Source organism: Cygnus olor, chromosome 1, assembly GCF_009769625.2.
Source record: "Cygnus olor isolate bCygOlo1 chromosome 1, bCygOlo1.pri.v2, whole genome shotgun sequence".
Taxonomy (NCBI): domain Eukaryota; kingdom Metazoa; phylum Chordata; class Aves; order Anseriformes; family Anatidae; genus Cygnus; species Cygnus olor.
Genome location: NC_049169.1, coordinates 128,260,747 through 128,285,953, shown reverse-complemented (window position 1 = coordinate 128,285,953; position 25,207 = coordinate 128,260,747). Strand labels below are relative to the sequence as shown.

General features: G+C 44.1%; 1 protein-coding gene across 1 annotated transcript; it reads right to left on the bottom strand.

The window, feature by feature from the left end:
* Positions 1–984: 984 nt before the first annotated feature.
* Positions 985–9,317, bottom strand: RBBP7 (RB binding protein 7, chromatin remodeling factor). The gene is made up of 12 exons (XM_040532951.1): positions 9,160–9,317; positions 8,902–9,046; positions 6,897–7,039; positions 6,242–6,415; positions 5,836–5,951; positions 5,081–5,241; positions 4,554–4,680; positions 4,384–4,461; positions 3,738–3,814; positions 3,230–3,287; positions 2,301–2,411; positions 985–1,462 (listed from the first exon to the last, which is right to left on the bottom strand). Exons 1-12 carry the CDS (start codon positions 9,173–9,175, stop codon positions 1,394–1,396), a joined length of 1,275 nt encoding a protein of 424 aa, XP_040388885.1. The 5' UTR covers positions 9,176–9,317; the 3' UTR covers positions 985–1,393.
* Positions 9,318–25,207: the final 15,890 nt, after the last annotated feature.

Sequence of the window (25,207 nt, the reverse complement as noted above, 5' to 3'; positions counted from 1 at the left end):
CCGTGCCCTTTGGCAAGCACTTTCTCTTTTTCCTGTAACAATGAGGCTATTGACCTCTTCATTTCCTATTTTTCAAAAGCTGCATATGTCAAAAGGAAGTAGGACCTGAGCAAAAATCATAACCAAGTTAAGTACATTTAATGCTTATCATTTGCAGCCATTTGCAAATTAATTAACTTCCACAACAGCAACAGCTCCCTTCAGATGTCTTTGTGGAATAGTTCCAGTGCTCCAACAGAGACCACAAGAGGCAGGACAAGAAAGAAAACTGCTGGCCTGCTTAGATGTACTGTCAACAGACGTTGACTCTTTGAGCTGAAAGACCACTAACCAAGCACTGAACAAGGAAGTTAGCGAGGTCTTCACTGTCCAGCTGTATTGCTGTGCCTTTGTGTACCACCACATGGAGACAAGGAGCAGAAGGCATGCCGGGAGGAAGTTAGCTCTCCGTGGTATACAGAAGCACATCTTCCTGAGGAACAAGACGCTGAACCACAGCTGTCTAGTCAAGTTCCAGCTGTCATATTTATCACAAAGAGGGCGAGCTTCGGCTAACCATTAATCAATAGTACAGCACTAGTACCCAACTGTCTCATGAGAATTAATTCTGTCACTCGTTGAATCCATATTTTGTTCCTTCCCACCCTGCTTCCAAGCATCAATGCTCTTAATGAAACATAACATTAAGCTACTAGACCTAGGAAGCATCCAGGCTACAGCATTTCCATGCAGACCACGAAAAGTTACATCAAAACTCCTACTCCTTTAAATCTCCCTTAAGAATATAAATACAGTTACCTATTCCATGTCTTCTGCATCAACAACACACCTCGTGGTCCCAGACCTCTAGTTATGAGATGCATTATGAAATTTATATACCTTTATTACAGAAAGTAAATGAGGCTATTTTCTATTATGAGGTCTTATATTCAGGCAAGACGACATTTACCTCACGTTAACAGACAATAATTAAACACATTTTACTTAATAAATTTTATTTATGCAAAGCCAATCCAAAAGTGTTATGTAAAAGTGAAAAGCTCTTTTTACATATTAATAAAAACTTGTGGTTTTTTTTGCAATTTCATTGTGGGAAAAGTAAAGACTTAACTGTTTTATTTACAGGAACCCACTAAGTTTGTTTAAAAATATAGACACAGGTATTCACTCTCGTTTTCCCTAAAAGCTAACTGCTGTACAGTATACAATAGCTCCAAGTGCCCAAATAACCAAGGGTATCCCATGACAACTTGACTATACCACCTTTTTGTGCCCAATTAAGGATATTCTTGCTTTGATGTAATGCTTCTACTTTTTTTTTCCCCCCTTCAATTTATACAGTAGTCAAATTATATTACTATGTCACACCCAGTACTTCCTTAAGGAAGAGAAGTTACGTCCCTTGACCTTCCAGTTCTGCTGCTGCTATATCTGGTTCTTCGTCATTGTAAATGTTTTCTGCCTAAAGACACAAAACGTTACGTTACAAGTGGTAGACAACTGTTTTTAAGCAAACCTCTACACTTAACAAATAAATAAACAAACGTGATAATACCAAGAAGATATAGAGACCGCCCCCTTCTTAAGGGGACCTCTCCCTGCCTTTTCTTAAAGGGCAGCCAAACTCTGGAATATGCATACAGTAGCCAGACTTCAGCAGTTGCTCTCCCACGTTATTTTATTTCAGTAGGATAAGCCTTAGCCATTCAACACGAACTTAACACGAACACGAGCCCTAACACGAACATTTCTTTCTTTGGGCATACTTCAACCTCAGCCTGAACACACACAATAAACTGAAGAACAGGTATTAAAGCTAACTGAAAGGCTAACCTGTGACACAACTTTAAGTCTGATAAATGTTTTTGGTTAAAGATGGTACTTCTGTTATTGCAAAGTGATTTTATTCCATTTTTACAGGATCAGTTACCTTGTAATGTAAAATGCTATGAACAAACTGGAGAGTTAAAAGGCATCTTGGTTCAGTCTTCAGTCAACAGGCAAAAAAAAAGAGTCAAGTCTTGGCTAGTATCAGATATAAGTTCCCAACTGCCACAAATATTAACATGAACTAGTACCTAAGTCTCAGGGTCAAGAATTAGATATCTGCTGCATTTAATCAGGCTGTTTTACTCTTTTTCTTTTGAAAGTCTTACTCTCCAATCAAGTAGTGTGAAAAATACAGAGGAAAGACTGCTTTCAGTCACCGAAGGCGCAAGCTGTTCTAGGAAGAACAAGCCATTTCAGTTTCCTTTATGCAACAGGCTTCAGAGGAACTCCCGAGCTGTTCTGACACTCACCATTTGCCATATCTGCATTATGTTGTCCTCCGATACAGAGCAGATCACCCAAGGCTCGTTAGGATTCCAACTGAAGTCTGAAATTTTGGCAGTGTGTCCTCCATGAATAAACTGTTAAAAACAATAACAAAAAAATGAACAAAGAACACAAGCCATTCAGCAAGCCATTTCATCTCTAGAGAAAAATCTGTTAAAAACCAGATTCAGAAGTTAAGTTTGTTACGCTGACGACTGCACAAAGATGAAAAGGGTGCTGCTAGAGGTTCACAATACAGATGTAAAGAAGGTGTGTGTGAAATAACACATTTTATTCATTGCTTATGGACACGGATGCAATTGCTGAGGCAGCATTTAAGACGGCAGTTCATGTTATAGCAACAGCTGAAAGACATCCCTGAAAAGGTGCTACTTCATGCAAGACTGGGCTATGAAAGCCAGCCACATTTTATAACCACTTTCTTATCTAATTATCCTAGCGCTTGTTCAGTTTACACAGGAAATGGAGAAAACGAGGTATAAGCATTTTCAGTAGCTTATTTCCTGAGGAGACAAAAACAAAGCCTAAGCTTTGGACTTCCTTTATTTTTATCATTAAAGTTAGCTACATAGGACCTACTTGGTCTAAGGCAAGATAAACAGTCTCAGGCCATGGCTTTACACACTTTTAGTTGTAAGAGTACTGACAGCTTCTGACGAGCACATGGCCAAACTAAGAATGATCAAAAATGAAGATCTGCAAATGACGTCTAGTGCAGCTTTGAAAATCACTGTCTTTAAAACTGAACAGAGGAAGCCACTGCAAATTACAACAAAGGATTAAAAGCTGGCTAAGTGAGAAGGTGCAAGAATTGCTGCAGTTTTAGTAGCAGTCATAAGGCATCATACTGCCATATAGCTTGTCAGCAGTTGAAACCTGAACAAAAGCATACCAAGAGTTCAGGAGGCCCATCTTCTGCATCCTCTGCGGACTGTTCTTCTCCAATTTTACTGCAAGAAAGTAGTTTATACCTTTTATTAACAATCAAAATTGCAACCCGTATCAATTTAACTTACCAGTTCCTAGCCTTTGTTTCCAAAATTTGCTATTGCTTTTGGTTTCCCTCACTGTCAAAAAGTTACAAGCCACAGATACAAAACAAACCATTTTGTGTTTTCAGTACTGAAATAAAATCTAACTTGTGAAGCACGCTGAGGCAGAAATCACTAAAGACAGCAGAAAACAATTTTATCTGCAAGAAATCCTCACAGAAAAGTAACGTTAGGAATACTGTGCTGCTTCTGCTGTATGCCTGAACGGCCAGGCCTGAGTTAAGCAAGCAAGGAAGGCTAGAAGACAGTACAAATAAAGTCTACCAAATAAAGCAGGTCTGAAGGCTTTTTTTTTTTTAAAAAAAAGCATTTGTCCATAGACACCAAATGAAAGGAATTGTTCTTCACCTTAGATCCCACACATTAAGCCGACGATCAGTACCACTTGAAGCAAGGATTGTTTCATTATGAGGAGACCAGTGAACCTATTGAAAGAAAGAACCTGACTGTAGCACAATTACTGATTTCCAGTGATAGCCTGAATAAACACCACCTGACCACTAATTCTCAACAGCTAGACTCAATGCACTAGTTTTTTCCAGTACATCAGACATTTTATAGCACAAATAGATTGCCTTACTCTTGATTTCTCAAACTGAGCAACCAACATTATTTCATTGTTACAGATTTGCACTATGATGAAACTTAATTGCCTAAAATTCAGTGCTACTTGGACACTACTAAAAAGACAGAGTTCACAACATTAGACATGAACCTAAGTTCTCTCCACAGCAAGACATCTTAGAGAAAACTTCTACCTTTACTGAGGGTAGTTACATGCTCCCAATATCTTTATAGCAGTAAGTTGTTGACTACTTGCTTCATTGTCAATCGTTGAAGGAAACTACGTAATAGTCTGCATTAATTGAACCAAAATTCAGTGCTTAATTTTAAGCACTGAATTCATTGTGCTTGGTCACCAGATGAAAATCTACGTTCTTGTCCCAGTCACTAATTTATATTTTCTTACGGGCTGTGTAAAAAGTTTACCCACCTGAAAAATTTCATCCTTATGAGACTCAAAAGAATGGAGTTTCAATTTTAAGTTTCGAAGATCCCACAGAGCCACCGTCTGGGAGAAGGAAAATACATTATTTTCCTATAATGGCTATAGAAATATCATTTAAGAATATGTACAGATTTAAAGTAAACACAAGTAAAAACCTTGTCAGCTGAACCAGTTGCTAAGATGAACTCGCTGTATGGATTGAAGGACAGGCAGTTGACCTCAGCTGTATGAGCATCTACAGAGTGACTTGGCTTCGATGTTGTATTAGATCTTGTGTCCCAACTGTCGCAGTCAAGGGTTTGGAGGGGGAGGGAGTAAGAAAGAACAAGAATTAGGTTTTCAGTTTTTTTTTTTAAACTACACTACACATTAGTTTAAGAGACTACTTTACTGAAAGTAGACTGAAGCTACAGTTTTTATTTCGAAACCTTTCAGGATTTTTGCCTGTTGTACACAAGCAGTTCTCATCAGGAAGCTGATATACGTATTAATTGCAACTATTTTCAAATGACATGAAGATTTCAGAGAATTTGAAGCGCTGTTATAGTTGATTGCACTGGAAAGCTGCATCAGACCATTGCAGATTTATTTTTATTTTTTATAAACAATTCAAGTGCTCTGGACTGGTACACTGAGAGCACACAGCAGGTACTACCCAGACACTGCTTTAACCCAAACTTACATCATAAGCTTCTGATCATCAGCCACAGATCCAAACAGAGATTCGTGGAGCAGATGCCATGCCACATCTTCTACTACTGCAGAATGCCCAGTAAAGATCGCTTTTGCATCAACGATTTTGCCTTCTTTTGGTCCAGCGCTTATATCCCATAAACACACAGTCTGTAAATAAGAACCACGTTGTATTATCATCTGGACATTAACTGTGTTACCTTTAAAAAAAAGGATCACGTTCTATGTATAAACAGAGATGACACTCTTGAAACAGTACTTTGTTTTTTAAAGGAAACATTTAGTATGCCATAAATGGGAAGTCAACTGAGTTATCAATCAGTTTTCTGCAAATTCAAGGCCCAAAGATTATTTCTGAGGTCACAACGGCAATTTACAAAAAGCATCCCTATTTCAGTACCTTGGGATTTACTTATAAAGCTCACAAAAAAAGTTGTTAGCTGTTAGTGCAGTGGATCGGAGTTTCATACTACTTTACGGCCTCAGATCCAAGTCAGTTTAGAGGGCTGTTGCACACCAGTTTCTTCCAGCAGAAAACTGTAAGAACATTCTGTTCTCACTTCACCCAGACTATTACAAAGAACTGGTTGTTGATTACAGCCAAAAGTCAACCAACAACCTTCAGAAATATAACACAATAGAGCTTTCCTACATAAAGTTACACTCAGCCAGCTTTTTCCTAATTATCTGTTAGAGCATACATTTTTTTTTTTTTTTAAAAAGGGGAAATGATGTGTTTTTTACATGATCATCTGATGCACTGAGAAGATGTCCACTCAAATTTGAGTTCCATGACAAACCATAGCCTTCTTTCTGGTGCCCTCTTAATCTAAGGTCTGGATTACACTCTCCACTTGGGTCTGAAAGAGAGGAAATTCCCTTCATTTACTTGTTTCTTGTACATCAATCCATGAGAGCATCTTTATCACTGTTTCTGTCACAACAATCATATTTTATGCATCAGCCTCACAGTGGAGTGCTGCTCTGGAGATTGAGGGCATTAAGCATAACCAGATGTTTACAGTCACTGAAGATCTGAGGCTTCATATTCTGATTGCAGAGCCCATCACCTCTCCTCCCAGTTACAGTTAAATACAAGTTTAACTCACCGCACAAGGCATTTTGCTTAACTTCAAGGAGTCTGACCCACCTGGTTTTGAAGGATGTTTAGCGTAGTCAAACACCAACACATCAGCAGACGGCGTTTTTGTAGCAATGATGCAGGGATTTTGCGGCATGTAACGAGCACGGTTTACTTCACCTTCATGGTTAATTTTGATCTCCGTTTCAATTTTGCCAGTCACAGATCCAAAGCCACCAAACTCTACATTTGTCATGAAAGAAGTCAGTTGATCATATCTACTACTTAAAATGGGTTCAAGAGCATTTCAGGCTTCTCTCCCACCTCAAGAACCAGCGGTAAGAATCCCAACATAACAATACAGGAAAGCTTATGAAAGACACACAGCACATGGCACAACACTACTGACAGTTTAGGTGTGTTGAATCCTCTCTGACACAAACTCTTTCAGAGCTTTAGCGTCTGTTAGAAGTATATTAGTTTTCATCATTACAAACAAAGTGGGCAGAAATGCTAGTAGGGATTGCATATCATAGCATCAGATAAATTCTTCCAAAATAATAAGTTCCCTCTTTTTACTTGCCGCTAACGATCTAGAATTAGTTTGAACTGGTAAGGAATCACCAGCTTTAGTATTTAACAGGAAGTTCGAATACCATTTGTCAGGACAGTTATTAATGCTATTATTGCTAAAGCACAATTTAAGAACTCATGCACTGCCCACCTCCTTTCTCACTGTCATATTGAGAAGCATCAAACTGATCATCATTGGGAATCTGGACTCTTGCAACAACCAGGTGGTTCTGTTCATCAGAGGTGTGTGTTCCCAAAACCAGCCAGTGCAGCGCGTAATCCTTTCCTTCTGGCCTGTTTGGAATAATAAATTAATGGAATAAAGTTACATGCTTAGTTCTGGAATCTAGAGAGCTAGCATCAATAGCACTCAAGATCCAAACTTCTTCGGGGAGCTAAAAAAAGACAGACTCACATAAGAGATCCTTTACTTTGTCACAAGAGACTTGTGCAGTAGAGTGAACTCTGACACAGGCAATCCAGTGATACAGCCAGCTAGCCCAGCGTGACAATACAAGTCAGTAAGAACTGCCACTGTTACTCAAATGGGACAACTGAAATTTGCACAGTAGCTACAGGGTGATACTAATACGTATTTCTATCTTTAATTCTCCTAGCAATTGTACAGTATTGATTTAGAAAGCCATTGATGCTATATTCTATAAGACACACATACTGAGAAAAGTGGCAACATATTTTAGTTACTTCTTTTATAAGCTTTTACTGGTTACTATTCTATTAGAGTTGATGCTTGTTTTTAAACTAAATCTGCCTAACCAGAATCAAACTCCTCTTCTGGCAGTTAAATGCAATATTTGGTAATCAGTAAAAGGCTGGAGGAGCAGTGTCATTTGTTTCTGAAAGGAAAGATTTGAACAGTCATGAACAAGCAGCTTCTGCAATCTTGAAAGCAAAAAAAAAAACCGATTAGGCTGTCTGAATCCAAGCAAGCAGGAGTCATTTAAGCAATCATAAACCGCTTCCAAGGCGGTGTAATGCAATACATACATTTTGACAGCAAAGAAGAAATGCACACAGAATGCACGCACACTTACTTGCATCAGGAACAGGTGTCCCATCATGTCAGGTGCCATACAAAGAGACAGTCCTTGCCTTAAATGGCTTACATATTTTGACACTGGATAATTGGAAATACCAGGTTTTAAACTGAACATTAAGTCAATCTGCAAAACACGAGGCAAGCAGAAGTGTTCCTCATAAGGGCTCCACACCCTCAAATCCCCACTCCATTTTCTCCACGTCATGATTAGTTAGCTCGCATCTCTTAGCATCTTCCCCCAAACATTCTGGTACGCAAAACCGGTTATCTAGCCACTAAGTAAGCTATCATTTATGTAAGGTGGAATTTTAGAGTGGGAAGTGACCATCCTCCAATTATCCCATGAACTTTACGTGTAAGATAATTGAAAACTTGGCTGTATCCAGTTTACAGCAGCTGGAGTCCTGAGTGGGTACTTTGACAACTGAAACTCTATACTAGCTGATGCATGAACAGAACTTATGTTCATCTCCAAAACTCTTTAAGAAATTAACTGGCAAGCATACAACTTCAAGAGGGAGGTGGAAAAACGGGAAAATTAAAATACCAGAAGTCAACAGCAAGCCAGGCACAAACATCAGCCTTACCAGGAGAATAACCCCTTAAATAAGCTCAAACTGGGAACAACAACAACAAAACAAACAAGAAAACAGAGACAGATGATATGGCTTCTACAGAATAATTTGTGGTGCAAATTAAGAAAAACAATCTTCAAGAAGTTGAGTTTGTTTCTTCATTTTCTGAGGAGAATTCGCTATAGAAGACTGTTGTCTCCTACCTATAAAGTGGTAAAGATTTATCCCCTCACACCTCAAGAGATCTTTAGTTTTGCTAAGCTAGCATTCCCTAGAGTATCAAATTATGACTTTCTTCCTCAAAGCTTCCACATACCCAAAGGGTTTTGACCGCTATAAGCACAATAAACTACGACAGGCTCCCAAGGAGGAGTCCAAAGCAAGCGATGGTTGGTTTTTACCAAACCTCCGGCGGTTTTATTTTCGGGCAGGCACGGCTAACGGCGCCAGAAGCCGCAGGGCAAACAAACAACCCCAGAGCCGGGCGCCTTGCGGGGGGTCTCAGCGCCCCGTCCCCTCACCTGGTCACGTCAGGCAGCCACTGCACGGTGAGGCTGGGCCACTCGAGCGCGTGTGTCATCACCAGGTCGTACAGGAACGGCGTGTTCTTCTTCCAGATCTTGTACTCCTCGCTGATGACGCGCTCCTCCACCGTGTCCTCCAGCGCTAGGAGCGGGGGGAGAGGAGGCAGGGGCTGAGCCGGGGGCCGGCAGCCTTCCTCCCCTCCCCATCTCCTCAGGGATGCCGCCCGCGCCCCCCCCCCCGCGCCCGGCCCCTACCTTCCTTGCCCGCCATTTTGGGCTGGCGGCCGTTAACGGTCGCCCGTGGAGCAGATGGGGAGGGTGGGGATGGAGGAGCCCGCGCGGCTCCCGCCGCCGCCCGCCCGCTGCCACCCCGCGCATGCGCAGCCGCCGCCCGGGCACCTCAGCCAACGGGGCGCGGGAGGCGCCAACGGCGGCCGTGGCGCCCTGAGGGGAGGGCTGAGGGGGAGGGAGGTGGGGCTTTAAATAAAAACTGTGCGGCTTTAAATAAATAAAAACAGATCCACCGACGGTGTTGGTTAAGGGCTTTTATTTATTTATTTATTTATTTGTTGTTGTTGTTAATGAATGCGACTCAAATTCTTGTGACCCAAATTTGACTTGCGCTCAAATTCCTCGCGGGGGATAAGTAAAAAAAAAAAAATAAAAAAAATCAGGCTCGCAGAGGTGCTAAATGACACCCCTGAAACGCCCGGGTGTGGGTGAAAAGCAAGCATGATGCCATGCCATGGCCCCCCTCTGTGAGCTCTCCTACTCGTTACTGGCACTCTGCGGCAGTTTTACCTCGTGTGGCGTCAGCCCTTGCACGCAGGACATTGACGCTGGGGGACAGGAGCGGTGTTATTATTTACTGTCACATTTATAAGTTTTCATGAACGGGACTGCGAGTAAATTCAGGAAGGAGGGGCAGTGCTGTCAACGAGAGGAAGATGAAAACAAGCGCACTCTTTCTACCAAAAAATGTAAAAACCGCTTTCCAACAATCAGAAATCCCAACGGCTTAGAATTAAAAGGAAAAAAAAAAAAAATAACATCAGTTTAAGAAACGATCTCAGCAAAAGCAGAGGCAAACCTTTTGGGCACGAAGCCGGCTGCAGGCTGCCGTGCGGGGCTGCGGGCGGCAGGGGGCACCGCGGTGACACCGGGCTGCGGGGAGCGGCAGGGGACGTGTGGCGGAGCCGGCGGTGTCGTCACTCAGCGTTACAGAAGTTTTAAGTCCTTTTGTTGTTTAAATGGGGGCAGTAGTGCTGTCGGACTGCTGTAGTGACACAGCTTCTTTCAAGCTGTCACATACAAGTCAAAATTGTGGTTTTGCCGCGGTGCCCACACAGCCGTTCTGTTCTCTCCTCTTGTTTCGACTGCTACTAACCAAAAGACTATTTAATTTAACTGCGTTCTATTCAGCTTGAATCAACGGTGCTTGCCACAGGTGTCACCCTTAACCAGAGCCGATAATAACACTTTCCAGCTGAATAATGGAAATGGAGGCAGTCGGGAACCAAGCTAGGTTATCCTAACTCACCCTGAGGATTCAAAGGGACGTGTTGCCACCAAACTGCACAGGTTTTCTTTCATTGTATGTCTTACAGTCACACGACTGAAATAGCTTTGTAGTGCAGCTCGCTGTGCTCTGCCGGAGACAGCAGCAGCAGAGGGGGAAATGGGCAAATAAGAAGCAGCGTTTTTTAATTTCCCTCTGTGAAGACAGTCTTCGTGGGCTGAGCCTTCCACCGTCTGGGCTCCAGTTCTTCAAACAAGGAACCCAGTTATGGGAAATGTTTATGCCTAGGAGAGGCCGGCGAGCACCGAGGCTGGGAATAGCAGCCAGAGGTTGCAGCACGGGAATTGGGGAAGAAGTCAGAGGTAGACAGCCAGCCTCCCCAACAGGAAGCCTTCTGTGAGGAACCGCCGCCTTTTTGGCCGGGGTGTTGAAAAAGAGAAATCTTTAGGTGAAAAAGCTAAATAACTATATACTAGTCTTCCTCTTACACCTGCACAAACTGGAACTAAAACTATGCATAGCGTATTCAAAATGTGAATGTTGTTAACTGGAAGCTGTAAACTAATCTGTTAGATAGGAGTGCATGGATGAATGTGTTAGCACAGACACAGAGCCTTGACCATGCAAGATGTGTTACCAGCTTGACTTTGGCAACGCTTACTTGTTGTTTTGGTATTTGCTGCCAAGTATGTGTCTAATCCTACAAAGTGCCGAGGCCTTCCTAAAATGTTAGAGAGTGAAGACTGAGCCTTTCAGAGTCTGTGTGTTGTTGCAGAGTGTTGATCACTTAAAACGCAGATACAGGATAAAGGAAATCTCTGTTGGGCTTCCTGGCTGCGAGTGACCTCTGTTAGCTCTCACTGACGTGTGATTACAGGGCTCCTTGAAGGATCAACCCCACACGAGTGTCGGGTGGGATGCTGTCTGTGCCTTTTGCTGTGGATAGCAGTACTTCCTGCCACACCTTACCTGGAATGTGGTGGGAAAAATGTGATTTGTGTTTGGAACCATAAACAAAATTGTCTTTCAATGATGTCATGTAAGGCTTAGCTGAACTATAGATTTAGAGAGGAATTGCTCCTCAGCCCTCCACAATTTTTATAGACTCTGTTTAGGATCTGCAAATCAAGCTGGATTCTAATGGGCTGCAAGGAGCAGTGCTAGTTTTGATGAACAAAGTCTGCCACACCTATATATCAAAAGTGATCCGTGCAGTTCTCTTTTCCTTGTTAGCAATTATATTTGCACACAGCCAAATTTGCTTTTAATTTAAACCCACACACCACCAAAATCCTAGTGCTTTTCTCACATTGAGACAGTCATGGAAAAGACAGTTTATAAACTGTACAGCTATCAAAGAATACACATCACCAGCTCTCAAGCTGGTTATTTGCAATTCATCAGCACGGTTGTATCTGTGGCCACACATCTAAAACATATCCTTTGATCCCTCACTTTGTGAGGAAAGTAATTATCCAAGGCCATTGTTCATCATACGCAGTATGTGTAAAAGGTACGATAAATTAGTTTTGAAGTAAAACAGTGACTTGAATCATAAGCTTTATTTTATTAAGCTATACTCCTTTCAAGCCTAAGCATGAAATACTGCATTTTCATTTCAGTAAAAAAAGAATCTGTCTTCTGCATCCTCAACTGTATGTGCTGCATTGTGATTCAAATTGCCAGATACACTTACAGAGAATTATCTGCACTTATTAATTTTCAGCTTGGAGATGTGTGCTGATTTATTAGTCTGCAAAGAATGATCTGGCTTGCTGGTGCTTATGTCTCTTATACATTATGCGGAGCTGATGGATGTTCATAGCAACAACTCAGCAAGTAGGTGTAGGCCTTACTGTGAGTAACTATCTCCATTAGAAAATTGGTTAACGAGAAGTGGGCTTGTACAAAAGCTCAAAATAGTCATTGGAAAAGTAAAGTAGCAGCCCCATAACTTATTATTTTCAAATATATTTGCTACCATTGCATAGTCTTGGGAGCCTGTTTGGAATAAAGAATCGTTTTCACCAAACATGCCAATCAGAAAAGGACACCGCAGATTAATTGATGCAAACCTCTGTTCAGAATTTCCTGAAATGCAATGGCATTCTTTTTCCCATTGCTCATCCACTATTTCTTTGTATTTACCCAACAGGTATTATCTCCTCATTTAAAAAATCTCACCTAATCTCATCAATACCCGGCCGTCACAGAAGATCTTGAGCTGCAGCAGTGAGCTGGACTTGTTCTCTGTCTGTAACGTGAAGTTTGGGATCTGTCTAGTGACGGCATGTTTCTGGCACTTCACTTCTAAATGGGCCTGGCTGTGTTTTGTCCTGATATGCAGTATATATATCCTGCATAGCCATGTGCAAACGATAGCTTTTGCTTTACAACGGATAAAGTACATTTGTAGGAACATCTGTATTAAGGGGAAGGCACGATTCTGAGATTACATCCAGCACTGAAGACCAATACTCCACTTGCAGCTTCTAGGTGGGGTTGTTCCCAAGTATCAGGATACTGCAGGAGGAACTCCTGGGCTGCACGCTTTGGATAACTAGCACTGTTTTCACACTTCCAATGGATTTTTGTAGATTGTATTGAAGTTCGTGCTGCAAACGAGAAGGAATCCTCTGCCCGTCTTGTGCATTCCTTCAGTATTCGGGAAAAGACCTTTTACCTTTTTACCTAATGTTTTACTTTTGGTGTAGAATATGTTTATGCTGGAAGTAACAAACACAAACAAAGCTTCTTCTCGTATAGCAAGTCTCCCTTCTTTACCCCAGTCCCCCAAAATACCATTAACGTGGTACAAAGCCTAGACTTATAAATCCAACCCTGCTGAACACTTTTTCGTTGTTTGCCATGGACATGGCAGTGTTCCTGCGACACGTAGGCTTGCTGGGCTATTTCTGTGCTCTGCAGAATTTGCTTTGCATTTTCTGTACGTTCTGTAATGATGCTATCTAGAGTGACAGGTAAATTCCTAGAGACACAGACACTTACATAAGTGGCCTGGTACACTTGTATTATTTCTACACGGAGTAGTGGAACTGATTGAATTACTGAGGAGCAGGGGAATATGTCAGTAGTTTTTAACATGTCATGTTGTGAAACTAACTGCACTATGTGCTGTTTTGCATGCAATGCATTTCCAAAAGGGTGTGTTTTTGTTGCATAGTCTGCTGTAGTTCTGCTGCCTGCTGGTCTGCATAGATGACTGCTCATAAGCAGAGTTTGTAGACCTGTAGGGGTATTAGAAGACAAGGAAGAGAATATTTTGCTCTGCACAATATGCTTTGGCTTTTAGATAGAAGTAACAGATGTGTGAATTTGTACAAAACCAATTTATTTTCCTAAAAGTACAGATGCTTAAATGAGTGCAAATGGGGGGATTTGCAATAAATGGAGGGACACATCTGTCTTCTGAAGCTTGCAGCATTTGGCTTAGCACAGTGAAGTTCCTCATCACTTGTAGCCTTGGCCTTTCCCCTTCTGATCTCAGAGGCATCTGGGGAGCAGGGGTGGGTTAGTTCCAAGCCTATGTCTGGGTCGCAGGACTCAGGGGAGACTGTAATCCAGAAGCTGCCGTTTGCAGTTATATTGGAAGGAGTGAAGGCAAACTGCTGCTCTCCACAATGCACTGAAGCAGAGTGAAGTGCAGGAAAGCGTAAACCTTCCGTGACTGGAGGTGCCAAACAAGGCGGAGGGGAGATGTTTATTATCATCCACTTCCTCCTCATCCTCCACTCGAGGGCTTCTACAGTATTCAATGAAGGAAAGCAATCTCTGCATGTTCCTTCTAATCTTTGGGAATATCTCTCCCTACCTGGGCTCCCTGGCCTCCTTTTTCAGAGACTTCTGTGAGGTCACCATATGGTTCCTTTCTTTGTTCTTCCCTCTCACCCTTCTGAGACTTGAAGCAATTAATAATGGCATTATCTTCAAGGTTCTGGGTATCTCAAAGGTGAGTCCACTGAGACAGGAACTGTGCCAAGCTGTTTTAGCTCGCTGATCACCTTCTGTGGCAAGGAAGATTTTTGTTTGTTCTGTTTGATTTGCGCGGTTGTTCTGGCATATCACCCGCAGGTGCAGTCTTCAGAAGCTCTGACGACCTTGAATTTTATATATTTTTTTTCTCTTTCCAAGGGTTTTGAATGCTGAGGACCGCAGCACTGCACAGAGTACACAATAATGGGTAGGTGGCATGTTAGATGGCCGTACAGCTTTGTGCTTTGGGAGGCAGGGGTTGTGGCCAGATTAACTAGTAATTCAGTGTGTTAGGGACATCACATAAGGGAAGGGAGGAGTCGCAAACAGCAGATCTGCTGAGCCTGGGTTGGTGCCTGTTTGCATTTCTGGAGTCAATTCCAAAACTGCTGGGTACCCAGGCATCCTAGGGGTATCCAGTACATATGTTTTGCTGCTGTTTACTGAACTAGTTACTCCTGGTGGTGTCTGCAGCTAAAGCAGCATAGCCACACGTTCCAAAATGGGAGAAAACGAAAGCAGCAGCACTGCCCTGTCAGGTCAGAACTGTACCTGAATATGTCCTCCAGTTAGCAGGACTTATATCCCTTATATCCCCTGCGGGCCAGTTCAGAGTTCATCATGCTGTTAATGCATTTTGCATTACAGTTCAGAGCATGCTTTTGGAAACAGCTGAAACCAACCTAAGTACATAATAAAGCTGCGAGGAGTAAGCCTGATCTCCCCTCTCGGTAGGCCTGATATTGTGTCAGCACTAACATTCATGTGGACAATGGGGTGCTGAATCAGGTCCCCAGTCTAGATGATTTTTTCGTTTTTTAAGCAGAGCTGATTTTCAGCCAGATCATGAAGCTGAGCATACTCACTGCATGACTGCCTGGTCTCTGACCCTGGCACAGTGGGGAGCACATGGACAAGGGCAAGAGAAGAGATGGCTCCATTCAGGCCCTGGTTTTAGATATTTTATATCGGTTGTGAAGTTGTGCACATAGACCATGCAAGTCAGAAACGTCAGCAGTCATTGCTGCATCACTGCAGTGACTGTTCAGCTCCCTCAGCAGCCAGCAATGCAGTCTCTCTGCCACTTGTCCATCTTCTGCAGATGAGGAAACTGAGAAAGGTGAAAACTCCACTCACGTGCTTTCATTTTTCTAGTGTGGAAGGAAAGCTTTACATTTTCTGCTTAGTTACTGCTATAAATGGGATATATAACTAGGACTTAAGTGGGAGACAACTGAGCTAAATATGAGTACAGGGACTCTCAGTATCATGGGACACTGCTGAGACCTTACTTGACATGCATTTAAAATATTCTCCACAGAGTTTTTTTTTTTCTTTCTTTTTTTTATTTCAAGAAAAAAAAAAAGATTTAACAAAATTAATGCTTTGTTGAGAGGCAGCACAACTGGGTGAAATTAAATAAAGCCTGAATTTTAAAAGCACCGTGTGATTTGAGATACTGCAGAAAGCCACTCTAAGAGGTGTCGGACACTACGCATCCATCAACTAAGGAAATCCCTAACACTGGGGGCTTTAGAAAAATCCGAGCTTTCATATTTCCATGCAGCTGGAAATGTAATGTAAACAGGTCCTAAGTGACTTGGCCAGAGTAATTTAGGGATTCAGAACTGCTGACTGCTAATCCTAGCTCAAGTTTCTAGCCACATGCTGAGAATGCTAACGTTTGGACTTATTGTTTTGTGTTTTCCTTTTAGTTCCTGCAGTGAGGTACATTGTGGGACAATCCTGCAGTGAAGACAGTGAACATCACACCTCTGCCCTCTTTCTTTAAAAGGACCCTTTTTTTTGCTGAGACTTAGGGAGGCAAGACAGACTACATGATAACGTATTTCTGTGTGAGAAGTCATTTTTGGCTATAACCTCACTTTTAAAAAAGTTTGTACATGCAAGATTAAGGAGCGTGTGAATAACCTGGTTTCTTTTTTGAAAGAGTGACTCACATGCAGTATGTTGGATTCTGGGATGGCTTTGTTATTTGTTACGTTTTATCAATACATCTGTATACCACAGTCACAGGTCAGAATCTGATTCTGTCAGCACTCTGCAGACACTATATGAAGATGTCAGCTGTTGACCTGAAGGTCTGTCTTATTCTTAGATTTTGAGACAAAGGCAGTTGGATACGGGAAGATAGGGCTGCCCAAGGCAACAATAATAGGTGAGCAAAATAAGCATTTCTTTTCTCGTCATGGTTACAGCCTCCTTAGTAGCTGAAAAAATACATAATGAGAACTTAGAAGACACAAAATGGCATAGTGAATGCTTATGGAGAAGCTATTTATTTACGTTACCTCCCAAGAGAGTTGCTCCAGGACCTTGACTGTAAGTCTTCTGGGGTTAACATTAACATTTTAGTTTGGATCAGGAGCAAGTTTTTGAAGCAAACCTTCTCATTGTCCCTTCTTACTGCACATCATTTTACACTACAGAGTGGTCCCTGAGCACATGAATTGGATTCCTTTTGAGGGAAACTAAATCAGAAGTGTGTTCCAACTGCCAGTGGGTAATCAGGCCTACAGAATCAAACAAGAGATAATCGTAAAGTAAAAAACAAAAAACAACAACAACAAAAACATGTTTAGCATGGAGTCAAAGTCCTCAAAATCAGTTGCTTCGCTCTAAAGATCCACTCCTATTGCATGATATTACTTGGTAGTGTAGACATACATTATCTTGTTTCTTTTATATATTTTTGAAAGGAATTATTTTATGTATTTTTGATAGAGCTTCAAGTGCTTTTTGGGTTTATTTCTTAAATATGCTGGTATGCTATCTTCTGTAACACCTCAGTGGCATTTGCTTAGGTAGTATCATATGATTTGTTCAGTATTTGCACTGAAGTTGCACCCATTTCAACACAAAGTGTCTAGATGCACAGCAAGTATCTTGTTAGGTAAAATTGTGTGTCGATGATACATTTCAAATGACTGCTTAGCATTTTGGCAGTGGCACAGGTTCATATGGAAAAGAAGAGTTAAAGATAGTGAAGGTCAGAAATTCTGCCTCAGAGGATTTTGACTTGAAATGCTAGACTTTAAAAAAATATCTTCCATGTTCAGCAAAACATTTGGAAACACTTTTCCCTCTTTTCCATGTGTGGCCTGTGGTGGTTTTACACTGCTAGAGAGATGAACTCCACCACAACCGCTCTCTTACTCCCCCTCCTTGAAGAAAAATGGGGAAAAAATAGGATGAAAATGGCTCAGGGGCTGAGATAAGGACATGGAGATCACTCAACAATTATCATGATGGGTAAAACAGACTCAGCATAAGGAGATTAATATAATTTATTGCCTATCACTAGTGGACTAGTGCAGTGAGAACTGAAAGAAAAACAAAAACACCTTCCCCTCCATCCACTCTCTTCTACGTCGTCCCCTAAGCAGTGCAGGGGAATGGGGAATGGGGGCTGCAGTCAGTCCCTGATGCTTCATCTCCGCCGCTCCTTCTCGGTCCCTCTCTGCCCCTGCTCCCCGTGGGGTCCCTCCCACAGGATGCCGTCCTGCCCGAACTGAGCCTGCGGGGGCTGCCCACAGGCAGCAGCTCTTCAAGCACTGCTCCCACATGGCTCCATACCACGGGGTCCATCCCCCAGGAGCAAACTGCTCCAGCACGGGTCCCCCACGGGCAGCAGCTCCCCCCAGACCCCCTGCTCCTGCGTGGGCTCCTCTCCACGGGCTGCAGCTCCGGCCCGGGGCCTGCTCCTGCGGGGGCTCTCCGTGGGCCGCAGCCTCCTCCAGGCCACATCCACCTGCTCCACCGGGGGCTCCTCCACGGGCTGCAGCGTGGAGATCTGCTCCGTGTGGGACCCATGGGCTGCAGGGGGACAGCCTGCTCCACCAGGGGCCTCTCCACAGGCCGCAGGGGAACTGCTGCTGCCTGCCTGGAGCACCTCCTGCCCTCCTGCTGCACTGACCTGGGGGACTGCAGGGCTGCTTCTCTCTCCTTGCTCTCCCAGCTGCTGTTGCACAGCAGTTTTTTTCCCCTTCCTTAACTCTGCTCTCCCAGAGGCCCACCCAGTGTCGCTCCCTGGCTCAGCTCTGGCCAGCAGCAGGTCCCTTTCGGAGCCGGCTAGAGCTGGCTCTGATGGGACATGGGGCAGCTGCTGGGCTCTGCTCACAGAGGCCATCCCTGCAGCTGTCCTGCTACCAAAACCTTGCCACATAAACCCAATACAGAGCTAAATATAAAGCCTGATAGCCATAAGGTAAAATTTACAGGGATTGATGGAGTTATAAAGGAATGCCCTACAGCAAAAATCACCTTATGGCTCGCAGGTGAAAAGAAATTGACCCACGCTAAAATGTTGGTCAGTGATGCTAATACCAATATTTTAGGGTTTGATATGTAGTGTGGCAGAACATGGGAACTGACTCCCTGATGGATCAGTCTGGTGTTTCATGGGATGAAGTGAATGGGAAATAACATGGTTTGAAGAGGATAAACCTAAATCTATGATTTTTTTTAGAGATTTCTATACCTCTACTCCCATCAAAAATTACTAACGTAAAGCAGTACCCTGTGCTAGCAGCTTCTCATTTGAGCAGTGACAGGGTGGTACCAGACTTGGAAAAAAAAAAAAAAAAAAAAGAGGTATTATTGCTTGTGTACATTCCCTTTACAGTTATCCTGTTTGGCCAGTGAAAAAGCCAAATGGACAGTGGTGGCTTATGATTGATTACAGGTGATTGATTGTCAACAATGCACCATTAACTGCCACTATGCCAAATATTGTGGAATTGGTAACCCAAATTCAGAGAGCATCACATCCACGGGTGGCAGCTTTAGTTGTTACATACATGTTTTCCTTGATTCCTCTCCAGGAACGTGATAAGGCTCAATTCATTCTTGCTTGGAAAGGGATACAGTATGCCTTCGAATAGGCTGCCTCAGGGATACAAATACTCCCCTATTATTGCTCACAGTGCCTTGGCAAAGGGTTTAACAGAAAGCCCCACCCTGCCAGGCATCATAATATATTGATACATTGATGACATATTGATAGGAGAGAAAAAATGCAGAAGGAGTCAGACATGCAATGGAAGCTGTATGAGAAAAATTGATAGTTTGGGGATTAGACATTCCTCGTCAAAATGTCAAGAGGTCAAGTTCTTGGGAGGCTGGTGGATTAAAGGAGCCATTTCTATTTCTCCAGCCACCATGAGGAAGATAGAGCATGGCCATGAAAATAGAGAATGAGTCCTTCTAGCACAAAGGAGTTACAGCAAGTTCGGGAGCTTTAGGTTACTGGCGTAAACTTATCACTGTTTTTGCTATCACTGTCTGTCCCTTATACAATGTCCTTAGAAAAGGGAAGTCATGGGTCTGGGATAAACAGCATGAGGATGCATTAGAGTTATTAATAAAAGAACCGAGTTTCTTTTCCTTTTATTCTGAAGTTCATTTTCCTTTTATTTACTGAGGTTCTTTACTTTTCTTTACTGAGGTTCTTTTTCGTTTTATTTCAACAGCTAGGTCTCTGACACCCAACCAACCCTATCCACACAGAATGCCATTCAGTGAGCATGGTTCCCCCTGTGATCTCTGGCAAAAGGGACCAGAAGAACTGGAGAGACTACTAGAGTCTAGCTCCCACTCTTTCAATGACACTGAAATGAGATACTCAGATCTTGAAAACGACTCCCTGTCCATAGTGTGAGTGGTGAAGCAGACAAAACAGATAAGAAGAGAACAGAGTGCGATTGTTTAGGGTCCTTGCCATCTCCTAGATGCAGTCCACAAGGGTACGGTACCACCTGCAGCACTACCCAGAAACACACAGTCTGTGCATGGTATGCCTGTCTGGAAGGTATCAGTGAAATTCTGCCTATGGCAGAAGGCAATGTTAAAGTATCTAAATTGCAGAAAGACATCAACAGTACTTTCCTATTCCAAACCCTGCCAAACAAGCCATCTGCCAAACAAGTGCTGAGACCTGTACCTGGAGAGGAGAAATCTTGTGTACTAGTAGATGCTGGAAGCCAGGTGGCTGGAAGTGATGTTTGCAGGAAAGGTACTGGGGAACCTGGTAGACACCATCTCTGGGGTTGTTCAAGGCAAGGTTGGACGTGGTGCTTAGGGACATGGTTCAGTGGGTGATATTAGCAGTACGGGGTTGGTAGGACCAGATGATCTTGGAGGTCTTTTCCAACCTGAATGATTCTATGATTCTGTGTTAAAGTGAAGAGAGGCTAGAGCCTGAGCTGGAAAACGTCATGTGGAACATGTGGAACAAGGTAGATAAGGCTGCAATTTGCAAGGTCCTGCAGTTTTGCCACCTAACCTAACCCATAACTGTGGCCTAAAAGTAAGCTGGAGAGGGACTCCATCAGGGAGTGAAGCAATGGAACAAGGAATAATGGCTTTGAACAAATGGAGGGGAGATTTAGATTAGATGTGATGTGAGGAAGAAATTGTTCACTCAGAGCTCAAAGTGCACATGGGAATTAGGGCTGAAGATGCGTCTTGCTTCTATTCTTTTCCATAAATTAATTTTAATTACCTAAAAGCCAGTGTTAACAATGAACCCAGGGCTCAGGATGGGAGGTGGAGGGCAGTCCCTGTGGCCGAGGGGCAGCCTTGCTCTCTGGCAAGCCAAATGGCCCGGCGGAGCCAGCCCCAGAAAAGGAGCTCTCAGCCCCCCAACCCTCCTCCTTCTTCCACGTGAGGGCATCTTCCAGGCCACCCCCAACACAGCTGCCTTTGGCCACGCATGGGCCACTCCATCACAGAGGCTTCTGAGGTCACAGTGGCCATCACTGCCGCGCCTTTGCTGTGGGACCTATAAAACAGGAGCCCTGCAGCTGGCCCACCATTCGCTGAGCTGCTAGGCCCTCTGACAGCCAACTTGTGTGGCATGAAGGAGAGCCAAAGCAGCAAGGCGAGCGGCAGGCCTCCTCGGTGTGAGGACAGCGATGCAGTCCAAGGAAGCACTGAGAAGGAGTGCACCCAACAAGAAGGAAACATGTCAAGGGCAGAGGGATAGCGCCTGCGGCACAAAAGACACCAGTGCCCAAGGGACCTCTGGCGCACAGCCCACAGACACTTACAGGCGGTACCACTGGCACCGCAACGACGCAGGGAACAGGCCGCCCCCTCAGCCGTACAGCGACAGGGGGCCTGGGCCTTCCCAATGGCACAACGGTGGCGTGGGGTGAAGGCAGGAGCGTCAGCCAGACAGCCGCGGGGAGGAGAGGCGTGCCTATCGTCCAGAATGCAGCGTGGGACCCAGCCGTGGCCGTAACCCAGGCGGCAGCGTCAAACCCATGCATGAAAATCAACCGGAGAGTGGTATGGGAACTCGGCGTGGGACTGGGCGACCCCCTGGTTCGGCACCCTGGCCGGAAAGCATTCCAGATGGAAGGCATCCCGTGTGGGCAGTCCCGGGCAAGGACTGGCTTGTCCTTCTGCCAAACACTGTGGAGCCCATGGAGATGGATGCACCAAAAGATGTGGAGGAACCAATGGAATTGGATCCACCTCGGCCAGACCAGACCCGCGACTACCCCGGCATGCCTCTGCTCCCTGCCATCAGAGCGCACCAACAGCGTCGTAGGAGTGCCCGGCAAGCTCCCTACTCGTCGCGCAGGCTCCATCCCCAGCATTAGCTTGGAGCCACCAAACACCACAGACATCCCGCACGGTCACCTGCAGGATGTCCCGGCAATAAAGAACTGTGTTGCCAATTCTCAGGGGTTGTGTGAGTGCTTCCTTCCCATCCCCTAGCCCTTGTGCGAGAGGTGGCATCCCTTCTGCACAGAGCCTCGAGGAAGAGCACAAGAGAGGACCCAGCTTCCTTCGGGCTGCTGCGCTGGGGTGACAGGAGGAGCCCCCGAGGGCCACCATGTGCCTTTAACGTTTGTGAAAATAGACTGAGGGGTGAAAATTGTAGTGTGTAAGCGATTATGGGTGGCTAATTTCTTATCTTAGGAGTGAGTTTCTATATCTGAGTAATCGGTAATGACAGACATGGAGAAGGCTGAGGTACTCGGTAACTGTTTTGCCTCCGTCTGCACTGGTAGACAGGCTTCCCAAGTCTTTCATTTCCCTGAACCCATAGACGGAGGCTGGGGGATCAAAGTCCCACCCACTATCAGCAAAGAGCAGGTTCGAGACCACCTGATGAACCTAAACAGGTAAGGTCTATGGGACCTGATGACATGAATCCCAGGGTCCTGAGGGAACTGGCTGATGGAGTCGCCAAGCCTCTCTCCATCCTAGTTGAAAAGTCCTGGCATTTGGGCAATGTCCCTGGTGAGTGGAAAAATGGGAAATTCATGCCCCTACTCTTCAACAATTAAAACAAAGAATTGAACAAAGAGCACTACCCTTCAACAATTAAGACAATTAGGAGGCATTTCTCAGAAAGAGTGGTCAGGCATTGGAATGGGTTTCCCAGGGAAGTGGTTGAGTCACTGTCCCTGGGGTTGTTCAAGGAAAGGTTGGGCCTGGTGCTTAGGGACATGGTTTAATGGGTGACATTGGTGGTAGGGGGATGGTTGGACCATACGACCTTGAAGGTCTTTTCCAACCTTAATTTTCCTATGATTCTATGATTCTGTGAGAGGACTGCTGCCCGCTGAAAGCAGTCTTCTAGCCCTGGCAAATGTCAGACTTATCTGAGCCAAAAGCCAGATCTACATCCTTTAGATAAGGACTGGCAGAAACTTTCAGTCCAAGTGAATGGAAATTATGGCAAATACCTAGATGTTGCGTTGAAGAAGTAGTAGTTGTCTGAGTTGAGGAAGTAGTAGTTGTCATGGTTTCTTTCAAAATAAATTTAACTTTCTTTAGGGAGGAATTGACAAAAAATGCATGATCTGAGGTGCTTGGGTCATTTTTGAGGGTTAAATGATAGCAGTGATTTCCTCACAAGGGGCAGTGGAGGAGCAGGCACCAATCTGTTCTCTTTAGTGACCAGTGATAGGACCTGCAGGAATGGTGTCAAGCTGCGACGGGGAGGGTTCAGGACGGATATCAGGAAGAGGTTCTTCACTGAGAGGGTTGTCACACACTGGAACAGGCTCCCCAGGGACGTAGTCACTGCACCAAGCCTGTTGGAGTTTAAAAACCATTTGGACTGTGCTCTTAGTCATATGGTCTGAATTTTTGGGTAGACCTGTGCCGTGCCAGGAGTTGGACTCGATGATCCTTGTGGGTCCCTTCCAACTCAGGATATTCTATGATTCTCTGATCTTGTAGGCAAAATTTAGCGATTTGCTAAAACCTATGAATCTGGGTGGCATCTACAACAGTCTAACACCATCTGTCAATTAAACAATAGATGGAGGGGAGACAGCTGTCTGAAGATAAAACCTTTTTATGCTTCTGCCACAACTGTGCTACCAAAAGCAGATGTAAAACCGGGGGAACACCCCACTGGCTTTTATGCAGGCCAGCCCACGCTGGTTGAAATGCCTCAGCCTGGGACAATAGCAATGGTGCTAAGAACCCAAAAGAACCTTTACGCTTGGGAAGCAAAAGATTGCTCTGAAAAACTCCAGTGAATCAGCACTGGATTGATAGTACCCACCTTTGAACTTAACGTCTATCAGTCACATACGATCGAGCATCTTCTCTTTTGTATTTTACAGAACTTCTGATGCCATGAAACTCTACATGGGACAGTGGGTTATCCTACACTGAGCTAGAGGGCACTCAAGGGCTCTTAATATTTATGGCCGGAGTTACTGTGGTTTTGATAGTGCTGATAGTCACTACTAGTGACTATCACTAATAATGTCACTGATAAGCACTGGCCTTGGGCAAGGGGGCAGTTGAGCAGCTTGCTCCCAACTATCTCTTACACAGGCTTTAGGGATGGAGACCCGCAGTCTTGGTGTGAGAGGTTGCTGAAGGAAGGAGCCTTGTGGTGGCAGGACGGCCCTGTTGTGGTGGCAGAACAGAGTCTTGAAGGCCACAGTACCCAGGGTGAAACATTTTGCTTGATTATGTGTAAAATGAATATTAAAGTTAACATCCCTGGATATAATAATGAGTTTAATGAAGTACACGCTAAATATATATGACTCTAGTACTCGATTCTCCACCCAAATCGTGCTAAACATCACTGTGGGGAGGGACCAGACAAGGTTAGGATATAAAGGGAAAGAGGAAGGTGTAGAAAAAGTGTTAGTGTTAGGAAAAAGAGTTAGGGATAGTGTTAGTTAGCTCAAGTGAGAGAAGAGTTAGAAAAGAGTGTGGGGGAGAAAGAAGAGATTGGAGACCTCGAGGAGGCAGTCGATGGGCTGTGCTCCTTCTCCTCCATCAAGACAGGGACGCCCTTCTGGTAAGCTCTGCACCCTCACCCTTTGGTGAGGAATCCCTGGGACAGCATTTTACTAGCACTGTTACCATGTGGTAGCGCTACTGCAGTAAGGGTACTTAACAGCAACTCCGAATCTGTTATATCTGTTGCCTTATTAAATACTTTCAGCTTTGTGAAACTGTCTCAGAGAAAGTCCTTGGCAGGGCTCTGAAAGAGGCAAACGTTGGACTCTGATAAGTACCCTTTAATGCAACAGCCATGACACCATTTTTTATTCCAGATATAAACTTGAACCTTTTTTTCTGGGATAGCAGCAACTTTCAGGAAGCCTGAAGAAGTGTCATAGTAACTACTGTCTCAGAGAAAAGCACGCTACTATCAGCTACTCCTGCTTAACCCTTGCAAGAGCTGGGCACTTTGGCAGTTGTTGCCATGCGGGAAGGCACGACAGCATTCAGGCATCTCAGGTCTTTGAGCTCCAAATGCAGCAGGACCTTGATGAT